Source organism: Anabrus simplex, chromosome 5, assembly GCF_040414725.1.
Source record: "Anabrus simplex isolate iqAnaSimp1 chromosome 5, ASM4041472v1, whole genome shotgun sequence".
In the NCBI taxonomy this organism is placed as follows: Eukaryota; Metazoa; Arthropoda; class Insecta; order Orthoptera; family Tettigoniidae; genus Anabrus; species Anabrus simplex.
The window spans coordinates 422,799,760-422,812,525 of record NC_090269.1 but is presented as its reverse complement, the minus strand read 5'-3'; the positions used below and the strand labels follow the sequence as shown (position 1 = coordinate 422,812,525).

The window sequence follows — 12,766 nt, the reverse complement described above, 5'->3', positions numbered from 1 at the left end:
AACTTAGTGATACTTTTCATCAAAGATATAATTTTAATATTTCTTTCTTTTAATCATAAAAATATGCATGTATAGAGTTTTGTATTAATGCATATGATAAGAATATTTAAGTATTTTAAAAATAGGCATAAGATTACAATAGTTAGTTGAAAGAACTCCTTTCAAGGGGAGCAAAATGTTACGAAGAGACTTTTAATTTTTATAAATTTATTTCATTAATTGAAGTTGGCACTTTCTGAGCCTATTTCTGATTGGTCGGATGATTTTGTATTGTTAAAAATTGCATGCAACAGTCATGTTCGTCATCTTAGTTGTAATATCGCATAAGGAAGACATATCAAATGCAATAAAGTATTGAAGGCACCAAGTACCTTTACTTCAAAATCAATCAAAAACAGTAGTACTTGTCAAAGCAACCAGCTGGGTAAAGCCACGACAAATATGGACAGCCAGAACAGACAAACGTTGATTGTTTTTACTTTCTGCTTTATAGCAGATCCTGCACTTTTTGCGTTTGGTTCCTCCTTTGGAGTCTTGCTCATCATTTTACATCAACCGATGTAAGTTGTTCTTTCTTACAGGAGTGCGCACTAGCTCTGCTTGACGGGGTGGCAGAAGTGATTCCACTATTTGTAGGGGAAAATTGTATAAAACCATTTTCGGATTTCCAAGCCTGGTATTGTGCATGTTGTATAAGTGAAAAGCATTGATGATCATCAATTGAATATGGACAAAAAAAATTTTGTACGAGTGAAGGGTTTTCCTTTTAAAAGGATAGTACGCCTTGAGTTGGTCACACCAATCAGTCTCTTTCATGTGTGCACAATAATAATAATTTTGTGTGGCTATTTCTAGCTGAGTGCAGCCCTTGTAAGGCAGACCATCCGATGAGGGTGGGCGGCATCTGCCATGTGTAGGTAACTGCATGTTATTGTGGTGGAGGACAGTGTTATGTGTGGTGTGTGAGTTGCAGGGATGTTGGGGACAGCACAAACACCCAGCCCCCGGGCCACTGGAATTAACCGATGAAGGTTAAAATACCAGACCCGGCCGGGAATCAAACCCGGGACCCTCTGAACCGAAGGCCAGTACACTGACCATTCAGCCAACGAGTCGGACATGTGTGCATTATATTGCACTATTGGCAACGGTTCTTCTTCTTCTTCTTCTTCTTGGCCCCTTTTATTTGTGACAGTGACCATTGTGTTCTCAAATTGTGAGGAAATGTATTTTACCACTCGCTTGCCCCTCCATTTGCCCACCATAATTCCCTCAGCATACTGAGAGATGATTCCATCCTTAGGCAGTATTGCGATCTTCACAATTGGAGGGTTGTGCTGTCGGTCAGCTCGGAGTGTTCCTGTACTGTATGTGTTTTCTGACAGGAGCTTAGACGCTAGGACAAAACTATTATAATAATTGTCTATAAACACGGCATGGCCATTACTCAGAAGTTGCTCCAAAAGATGCATGACCATTTTTGTAGTGTCCTTTTCCAGACAACTGGTTGTTGGCTCTGGCATACACAATAAATTTAAAAGTGAGGCCCTCAGGTTCATTTAGAGCATAAAGTTTTATGCCATATTTATGACGTTTCCCCTTTATATACTGCTTGAAAATCAAGCAACCCCGCCAAAGAACCATAACTTCATCAACGGACAGTTCCCGTGAAGAATAATAAATGCTAGACATTTTATTGTTGAAAAAATCAATTTGTCTCACCTTTCTAGCCTGTCTAATGACTGGGGTTTGGGATCACTGATAGGTCTAGCCAGGGAAAAGTGTAGGCATCGTAATATAAGTATAAAATGATCCCAGCTCATATACTGTCAAAACACAAGAACGTTGAAAAGCCTGTGAGTTTTCCAATAATCTTGCAGTCTGCTCATTCGCAATATTCCTGTATGAATCAGCAAACCCAAAAATGTCTTTAGTTCTTTGATATTGGCATCCTTCCATCTCGTAATGCGCAATTTCTCCTTTGTGCTTGGCCCACAAAGCAACTCTAACACATAATTGTTTGTCTCATGACAAACAAATTCCAGAAAATTGGAATCAAGCAACAACAGAAACCAGTCAATTGGCTTGTTTTTTCCCAGTATCGGCATTAGCAGTTTGTTTTCTTTGCTAAATGGTATATTCATCAAGCCAAATGTTCAATTTGACCAGGTTGGGTTGAGTTCCGGTTCGTCCTCACTTTCCGTTTCAGAATCAGCACTTCCTTCGCTCGTAAACTCATCATCACTGCCGGACAAATCAACACGACAATGAGCCATCACACACTCACGATAAAAACAATTTAAATATAATTCAAAGTTGTAACATATAGGCCACAACTGCCGCAATCATAAACAATCACCAAAAGATGTGAGCGACGAATGGCGAACGAAAATATATCACGCCACTACTCAAGGTGCGTACGACATACGATGTGTCTTCGTCAAGAGTTGAGCTCACACTGACTTCTTAGAAATGGCATGGCAACGTGGGCCGGATCCAGGTCACGCGCACTGGCGGGAAGCGCACTAGGGGGCGGATCCGGTCCCTCAACATTGAACGTGTTTTTAGCCCATGAGACAGCAGGGTTATTCCTCTATAGTTGGTTTCCGTCTGCTGCCTTCCTTAAACCGGAAATTACAACGCCCTTGCTCCAATCTGCAGGTATTTTGCTGTCTGTCCATATGGCATTTAGTACTCTATGCAGCTATTGTTTACCCTGCATCATCATCAAATCATATCATCAGAAAATGCCACTGCATTCAGTTCACCTAACTTTTCCTTGACTTTCTTTATTATATTGTCCATAACAGTGATGAACAGTAGTGGGGACAGTGCACTTCCTTGTTGAACACCACTTGGTCTCAAACCATGATGATCGACCTTACCCAATTTGTATACAGCTAGTGTACAACCTCTGAATTTTCCTTACCAGTCCTTCAGGCACATTTCTTTTCCTTAGGCACTCCCAGATCCTATCTCTTATAACACTATCCTAGACCTTTTCTATATCCAGGAATACAATGACCAGGTTCTTGCCTTTCTCCCAATACTTTTCCATCAGCATGTGGGTGCTAAAAATTAGATCCACTGTTGATCCGTTACTTCTGAATCCATATTGCTCCTCCTCTAACATGATGGTTCTCAATCTCCTTTCTATGATCTTCTGTAGAATTTTTAGCCCATGAGACAGCAGGGTTATTCCTCTATAGTTGGTTTCCGTCTGCTGCCTTCCTTAAACAGGAAATTACAATGCCCTTGCTCCACTCTTCAGGTATTTTGCTGTCTGTCCATATGGCATTTAGTACTCTGTGCAGCTACTGTTTACCCTGGATGCCTGCTGCCTTTATCATGTCTGCATTCACTTCATCTGCACCTGAAGATTTTCCTCTAGGCATAGATTTTAAGGCTGTCTCAGTTTCTGTCTACATGATGCAAGATTCCTCATTGTAGGCTTGGATTTCCGCTTCTGGCTGATTCCAGAGATTAGTCCACCCACGTAGGAAAAAGTAAAGTTTAAAATAAAACTCAATAATTTGTTTTTATGATAGATAAAACATGACATTTTATTAATTTAATGATATGTATTCATTTATTTTTGTCTTTCAGTTTTTAATTGAATGCTTAATTGAACCTTTATGTAGAGGATAAATTCAATTGATATTTCTCAATAGTTTTAGGAATTCCTCTTTATTATGATGAAAAGTTCTGAAAATAATTATAGTAAATGTTAATTCTAATGTTCTTTCTTTTCGCAGTAAAGTACTTATTTAGGTTATTAACAGTTTATATAATGTGTAATAAAGCAACGAATTTATTGCTGCAGGCCGCGTAAACACGCGACAAAAAAGGTATAAAAGTTTCTGTACACAAAAAGTGTGTGGCTCAAGTTGAATAAAACTTAGTATGCAAAGCCAATAATGAACAGCCCTTCAAGCTGCGATATCAGTTGTTTAAAATTTCAAATGGATTCATATGAAGCTGATAGTAAAATATGTCACGTGTATACAGCGTTCTTGCGAGCAGGCGACCGGGAAAGTTCCCTGCTACCACAACATGCTGCCGACAGGATTCAGTTTCTATGTCACACTCGCTTGTAAAGGATGTATTTTAGAATAGCAATCGGTGTTCACACTGAAGTGATATTAAATAATGCCGCTTATGCACAAGGAACGTTGTAAACGGTATTGCGAGAAGGAAGATGACACCTGCCCAGTTACGCATACGCCGCCAACAGGTACGAGAATCAGTGAAGAAACACAGAGCTCAGTAAAAACTTCAAGGCTTACCAACAGTTACTTCCTGTTCAAGTTCAACAAAACAACATCGATTGCAGAGCCAGGTATGCCACTGTATGGATATAAATGCAAACAAACATTGGGGAAAGCTGTAAAGCGTTCGGAACATGCTTTACCAGCGAGTCCGCGGAAGAAACAGCAAATTGTTTCTGCGCTGAGTGTAAACTTTGATGTAAGTTCATCTACTTCCAGCAAGCGCAGGAAGTCTTCACTTCTCAATCCGGAAGATATCAATTAACCATCTCCTCGAGCAAGGGATTTTAGCTCCGTAAAAGACAGTTCTGGAGAAAAATGCAAGACAAATATGAAGTTTTTAAAAAAGAATACCCACATCACACAATCGGTCGGTCTTCTTTCTGTGGACTTCGACAAAAGTACATTTCTGTACACTACCAGGAACACACGAAATTCATTATGTGGAGCCATTCAAAAATATATAGTTCAGGCAAGAAAATTTTATTCCGAAACTACCACCACACACTCTCTACATCTAGGTTACAAGATCGAAGCAGATGGCAAAAATCCACCCCTGTGATATGGCTTTTGAAGTGGGTGACTTCGTACTTGGAAAATACAGTGGAAAGAAACATTCAAAATATTATGCTTGTATCATAACTGAAAGTAATGGTGATATTTATTTTGTAACCAATTTTCGCAAGAGCAACGATAAAGCTGAACTGTTTTGTGAACCACCGACGAAAGAAGAGTGCTTTTTAAATGTAAGTGAAATTGAAATGGGAAATTGTATTTTGATGAATCTCTACCAGAAGCAGAATGAACATTTTTTTCTTTTTTCTTTTCATTTTATTATATTTTTTCTGACCAAGCTTTCATTCAAACTGTAGGCTACTTAAGCGTTGAATGTTCAGTTGTTTTTAAATATTTTAGTTCATTTTACATTCACTGTTATTAGTGTTAGATAAATGCGTGACAGTTCATAAAAACACTTTACTTAAGTAGGCCACATGTCAGTACCAGTATCTGTAGTTATATACATTATTATTATTATTATTATTATTATTATTACTAGGAGGAAGAGGAGGAATTAAGCTTTTAGTTTTATGTGATCGATAGTCTCAGTATCATAAGCCACGGGACCTCATGTTTTACACGAAATCCGAACCACCGGACGCAACTTTCACCTCGAAAATCAGGACTCGAAGCCTGTCCGTCTTGATGGTTCCAAGCAGCTTGACCGCTGCGCCATCACACCCTTTCCTTATCATCACTTACTGAGATATTAAATATACATTTCATCATTCAGTGATCGTATTTGATGCGGAGTTTAAGATTTATTAGCCCCTCATGCCATGTCACCACAGCACTGATTCGCGTGTGTAATCCCACAACGCTATCAAGTAAACATGCTAACGATCGCCTCTAACTATATAACGCAGACATTACGCAACTTACACATTTTTTCTTTCTTTTTTTTTTCAAACTGTACCCTTGTCCTTCACATATAAAATAGATCTTGACATTATCAATAAAAGTTGCCACAATTCGCAGAATGTAGAAAAAATGTAAAGGCATATAAAGTCAAAAGTCCGTTCCTCGTAAGCACTGATCACTACGTTTAAAATTTTATAAAATCGCATACATCAGATTTACAACAACAAAATTTGTGGAGGTTGTTAAGTGTCATCTAGACGTTATTATGCATAAATCTCAATTTGTTTAGATGGTAAGTTTCATATATATGTTAGAAAGAAATGTACAAATGTAAACACGTGACGCCTGGAATTGGCCTTCTGTATTTGTTCTTGAATGGTCTATTCAGTAGGTAGTCAAAATGATTCTTCAGGACTTCTCTCATGTCACTTTCTGTCCTAACCAGATTTCCATTTTCATCTTCAAGTGCCTTTGTGGTATTCATTGGTTTCCTTTTACCTCTGATAACACTATACAATAGTTTCTTATTGTCTCTGCTGTCTTCCTCCAGTTTCTGAGTGAATATCTTACATGCCTTAGTCTCTTCTTCTGTAACTGTTCTTTTAACGTCCAGTTTCTTGTTTCGGTATAATTGTTTGAGGTTTCTGATCTTTGCCTCATCTCTAGTAAGATCTGGTTTATTTTTCTACCAATCCCTCTCCTTCCGCAAGAGATTTCTTTCCCTGATTGCTGCTCTCACTCTTTCATTCCACCACGGTGTTTCCTTTTCCTTTGTTTTCATACCTGTCTTTCCACAAACTTCAGTTTGTGTCCCTTAGTCTGGGCCATTCTGCCCCTCCATTTTTCGTTTCATCTCTTGGTAACAGGGCTTTTATCCAGTTCTGGTACTCAGTTCTCTTATCTGTTTTCTGGAGTTCCCATACTTTGATGTTTGGTATTTTCCTGTTCTGTACTTCTGGCACTTAGAAGTTTCTCAGGTCCGCTGCTAATAGACGGTGGTCAATGTCAAGGCTCTCGCTGGGTATTACTCTGACATCTGTTACCATTCTGCTCCTTCCTTCACTTGAGATGACATAATCAATTCAAGTCTTTTGTAGTCCACCCCAACTGTATCATGTTATCTTACGGCTCTGTCTCTTCTTGAACCAACTATTTTCCACCACCAACCCATTCGTCATACAGAAGTCAAGATATTCACCTTCTATATTTCTTCGGGCCGATGACCTTCGATGTTAGGCCCCTTAAAACAACAAGCATCATCATCATCATATTTCTTCCATCTTATCCATGAGGTCCCATTAAGTTCTCATATCCTGTTCTATCTGTCCCAATCTGTGCATTCAGATCTCCTATAATGATTACTTTCTCTTTACTAATAACTTTTTCCAAATCACCAAGAAACTAGTTCTTATCCTCTTGACAACATCCAGTTTGAGGTGCATACATCTGTACCAAAGTTAGTTTTTCTTTCCCTAAATGCACAGTCACCTTTATTATTCTCTCACTAACATACTGAATTTCAGCAACTCCTTCTAGACCTTTACTCATGTGAAACCAACAGCATTCCTCATCTCTTTGTCATTTCCATGCCAATACAGTGTATACTGTTTTCTTAATTTCTTCATCCCTTTCCCTCACCATTTGGCTTCACTCAGCTCCAGTATCATTAATTTCCTCCTTTCCATGAGGTCCACTAGTTCTTCACATTCTCCTGTGAGACTGAGTAAGTTGATGGTCCCCACCCGCGTTAGTCGCCTCTGGGATTTTTGCATTTTTGCAAGACCCTATCATCAGGACATAAACCATCATCCCTGACATAAGTCTGCTCACACTGAAGTCTCAATTTAGTTGATAAATGTGTTCTGAGGCTCTTATGTGTTTTGAAAGCAACTACAAATAAGCTCTTTTACTGGCTTGCTAGGCCCAATGTAACTGACGATTTTCTTTCGGGTTTTACTCCCTTAGCCTCTGAGGATCCCTCCTCATCCCACAAAGCAGTGGATTCCATCTGTACTATCCCCAGAGGAATTGGTTGCCTCCTCCGCAAGCTCCACTGTACCGAATCATATTCTTTTGCTGCCATTGAGGTCTTCACTCGTTACCCTGAGCTGGGACCCTTTACCAGATGTTACACACCGGGACAGTGCGCTCTGGGACTCACATAGGCAGGGGCGTCACTCCCTGGGCAGGGCTGCCTCTAAGAGGGTCCCTACCTGTTACCTACTTTTAACTCTCCTTTGAAATTAATTTAAGCCATTAACGAGTCACTAAATGATGAAAAAAAGAATGTATACCGTGGCATGGAATGCCGCTAACATGTACCAATGTTAGAAAGAGAGTCCCGTATAGCTAAGGGTTAATATTTTTATTTACAGCTGAAATTTGGGGCTTATAAAGTTGTAAACCTGTTAAAGGGAATGATTTTTATGTGTATGATATTTGATATTATCTGGTAGCAAGTAATCACAGTTGAAGTAATTGAGTAAAAATAATCAAATTACTTGTAACAAATACACCTGGTGATGATAGCTACTATGCTAAAAAAAAAACAACACACACACACAAAATGAAGTAACGGTAATATATTCCTTTTGCTTGCAAACTTTTGTAATATTCAAGCCCCCCCCCCACAAAAATCAGTGATTTCCTTAAGACTAACATTTTGTAAAGTAATTGTAGTTTTAATGATTACTTTTTGAAAAAGTCATTCGTATTCATAATTGAGTAAAATATTTCTCAAGTAAGCGTAATCAAGCCCAATTACTTTTTTCTTGTACTCTTTCCATCACTGCGTGTAATTTGATCAATTCCGCAGAATATTTTTGCGAATATTTTGTTGCTGATGAAGAGAATGTACCGGTAATGATGTTCCCAAAACATGTACCAGAGATTAAGTGATATGTATTAAATACACTGGCAGAAAAAATTATCCAAGCACCATGAAATAAGAAATGTAGAATATGGAAATTTTGGCAATATATATGTCAAGGTAACATATTTAATTGATTAAAGGTACAAGACTACAGGTTAATATCCGTGCGAGAAAAGCCATCTCAAATGTGCCACGCTGGTCCATTAATAACCGGTATAATCGCCTGACTGTCAAATGCAGGGATGCAAACGTGCACGCATTGTGTCGTACAGGTGCAAGATGTCAGCTTGTGGGATGGAGTTCCATGCCTGCTGCACATGGTCAGTCAATACAGGGACGGTTAATGCTGGTTGTGGATGACGCTGCAGTTGTCGTCCAATGATGTCCCATACAGGCTCGATTGGCGACAGATTGAGGATCGAGCAGGCCAAGACAACACGACAACACACTCTAGAGCATGTTGGATTACAACAGCGGCATGGGGGTGTGCATTATCCTGTTGGAAAACACCCCAAGGAATGCTGTTTGTGAATGGCAGCACAACAGGTCAAATCACCAAACGGATGTACACATCTGCAGTCAGGGTGCGTGGGATAAACACGAGTGTTCCTGCTGTCATAGGAAATTGCTCCCTCGACCACAACACCTGGTGCAGGTCCAGTGTGTCCACGCCGCCGACAGTTGGAATGCACTCACCTGGCCTCCTTTTAACCGACACACAACCATCACTGGCACCAAGGCAGAACCGGCTTTCATCAGAAAACACAAGGGACCTCCACTCCATCCTCCAATGAGCTCTCACTTGACACCACTGAAGTCGCAAATGGCGGTGGTTTGAGGTAAGTGATTGCACGCCACAGGGCGTCTGGCACGGAGCTGTCCTTCAAGTAACCGATTTTGAACAGTTCATTGCATCACTGTGGTGCCAACTGCCACTCGAAATGCCGCTGCAGACGCAGTCCGCTGTGCCACAGCCATACGCCAAATACGGTGGTCCTCCCTCTCGATGGTGCCACGAGAATGTATGGAGCACGACAGGTCAAATCACCAGATGGACATACACATCCACAGTCAACACGCGTGGGATAACCATGAGAGTGCTCCTGCTGTCATAGGAAATTGCTTCCCAGACCAGAACCCCCAGTGTAGTCCAGTGTGTCAGCACCGCAGACAGGTAGAATGCAGACGCTCACCTGGCCTCCTTCTAACCAACACACGGTCATCACTGGCACCTTCTCGTGACCACTGCTGCCAGCATGCATGCACAGTGGAGACATTCCTGCCAAGTCATTCTCCAACAGCGCGGGAGGAAAATCCATCTTCACGTACCCCTATTATACGCTCTCGTTCAACTGCAGTGAGCTGTTGATATTGGCCTCTTCATTATCGTAAAGGCATTCTCAACCCACTCACAGTCACTCCACCCAATCTCACAGGTAACTAACGCTCTCACACAGTACAGCCCGTATTTAAAGCAATCGTGATATGCAACGTCATTGGGCCGCTATTAACGTAACACTAATGAGGTTTGCGGGAAATCTGAATCAATGTCATCCTTCAGATGTATAAACATGCCTACCAACGTTCGTTAATCCCGCACAACCCCTTCTTGGTGTTTGGATATTTTTTCCGTCTGTGAACTAGTACCGGTAGTTTTATTGTTAGTATTGACAAAGCGGACACTTAACATTGCCTGTTTTTTTTCAGTGTTGAGATTTTTCTTAATAAGCTGACGCTGGCAACCATTGTTTATTACTTCCGACGTCCGAGCCGCGCCATGTTCGAAACTTTGGATAACGAGAGTTTTGCCAATGGAACCTAAAAGAGTTAAACATCAACCACAATTGACACCTGAGGAAAAGGGCTAGTGTACAAGAGACAAAGTGTGTTTGTCTCATGAATATAAAACATAGGATATGCACAAACATCACAAGTTGAAACTCAGGATCGCAAGCGGTCCCTGAAATTAAGCAATAATAGAGCAGGTCTAATACTTGACTGTATGAGAAAGAGGTTTGTTAAAGAACTATCCACGTGACAGTAACATACGAGAAATAACCAGTCTACGCCAGAATGTTTTCTCATATGATCGTCTGTAGGATATTAAAACTCTTTGGTTAAATCGCGAAAACACTCTCAATCGCTGAAATGCAACATCATTCATTACCCTTCGACTTCTACCCGAGTGCTGTATCACATGTTAAGAGTTTATCGCCCGTTCCGACTCACTTCCGTCAAGATACAGTAAGTTATGTGAAGCAAGTATAATAATAACGTCCCAATAACTAATTTTACGGTTATCGGAGACGCCAAGATGTCGGAATTTTGTTCCGAGAGTTCTTTTACGTGCCGGTAGATCCATCGACACGGGATTGAGATATTTGAGCACCTTCAAATATCACTGGACTGAACCAGGATCGAACCTGCCAACTTGAGCTCAGAAAGCCAGGGCCTTGACCATCTGAGCCACTCAGCCTCGCGAGGGACGAATTTAAGTTTATCGTAATTGCAACATGTTGGTAATAATAAATAATGATACCGGTAAATAATAATAATAATAATAATAATAATAATAATAATAATGGCAGGTGGCCTCCGGAGAGGCCTGGTGCAGGCAACCTGCGCGTCTGATAGGTTGGGGCCTGACGTAAGATGAATTTAATTATGAACAGGGCACAAACATCCAACCTCCGAACCAGAGGAATCAACCAATTGAAGTTGAAATCCCCGACCCGGCCGGAAATCGAACCCGGGATTCGTATAGCCATGGGACCAGATGAAAAAGAGGAGGAGGAAGAAGAATGGCTGAACCTTCGGCACTCTTCGTCCTCGTGCGAATTTATTAGTATTTTCTTCTCGACTACAACAAAAGAAAGGAAGGTCGGTGATTGTTAATTCAGACGTTATTGTTTACCAATGACGTACAATGCTACAATGAAAAGTTCAGCGTAGGCCTATTGTTAAAAGCCTGTAGGAGAGTTAAAGGACAGCCGACAAATATCTCATGGCAACCTTCCTTTTGTTCGGTGTTGATAACCCTTTTCGAAACATTTATTCTCTCTTCTTGCTAATATTTGGAGGGTTAGAACGCCGTTAAGTCATCAGGCGCTTGTGGTACTGTAGTAGTGGGGAGTATCGACGGATGTGTAGTGCGTTCGTTTTATTCTTTTGGCCTAATGGAATAAAGTGGGCATTTCCTTTTGAAAGACCATTGTTGAATGCCAAAATTCGAAGTTCCGTTACCGTACCTATCAGCAACGAAGATGGATAAAGTGAGTTCTGATCAAAGAGAATACCGGTACCGTAAAAAAGTTCTGATTCTGAGCTAGTTCAAGATAAATCTTCAAAAATATCCGGATTTTACGCTCGCCTGGACTGCCCGCACTATACAAGGAACTACCGTAGGGATGCTGGTACAGTACAAGTCATGAACAAATCAAAATCCGTATAAACATGCACATTCCGGGAGTACAAACACTACAACACAAAAAATGTTACAGGTTAGGGTAGTCGCCTTTCATAAACATTACTGCAGGATTGTCAAATTTCAGGAGAAAAATATACAGAGCATATGATGATGTTTCCGCTACGGTATATCAATAGAGAAAACAATCGATCAAAGTAGCCTACGAAACAAACATAGACTTAGAAATACCGTACTAAAAATATTAAGAAAATATATCTTACCGGATATGATAAGATTTCGGTATATTTTTCTTTTGTGCGATTTTTCTCGCACTCTGCACCAAATAAAAAAAGCGAAGGGTTTGACGTCCACAAACACACCCTGCAGGCATTTAACGGGATGACTCTTCTGTCCGACTTCACAAGTGATTCTATCTCGTCCATATTGGCACACTATGGTTTTTACACAACCAGAACTAATTGAGAATCTATTAAGAATAATCCTTCCTTTCCGCTTGCAAACTGGCTACAGCTGTATCTGTGTGCCAAAGTGAAGGCGCAGATCAACGCTTGTTTCAGTAATCGCAGGTCGCACGCAGTAGTAGTCAACAGGTACCGCGCCGTACCGTGCCAATAGCCGAAAACCACAATACGCAGGGCTGCCAATACACGGCATAACAAAGTACTGCCGAATGGAAAATACAAAGTGAATAATAATTGCAATGTAAGGCAAAATCTTAATATCAAAGAGGAACGGGAAAACCCGATTGAAATTGGCACATTACTTGATATTAGGTACATT

The 12,766-nt window shown here is 40.5% G+C and overlaps 1 protein-coding gene across 1 annotated transcript in view; it reads right to left on the bottom strand.

Moving 5' to 3' along the window:
- Positions 1-12,560, bottom strand: part of LOC136875034 (zinc finger protein 239) — a 49,214-nt gene extending 36,654 nt beyond the window's left edge. Inside the window, exon 1 of the mRNA XM_067148756.2 lies at positions 12,247-12,560. Coding sequence (XP_067004857.2) covers positions 12,247-12,408 — 162 coding nt within the window. The 5' untranslated portion in view covers positions 12,409-12,560. The remainder of the gene's footprint in view (positions 1-12,246) is intronic.
- Between the last annotated feature and the right edge of the window lie 206 nt (positions 12,561-12,766).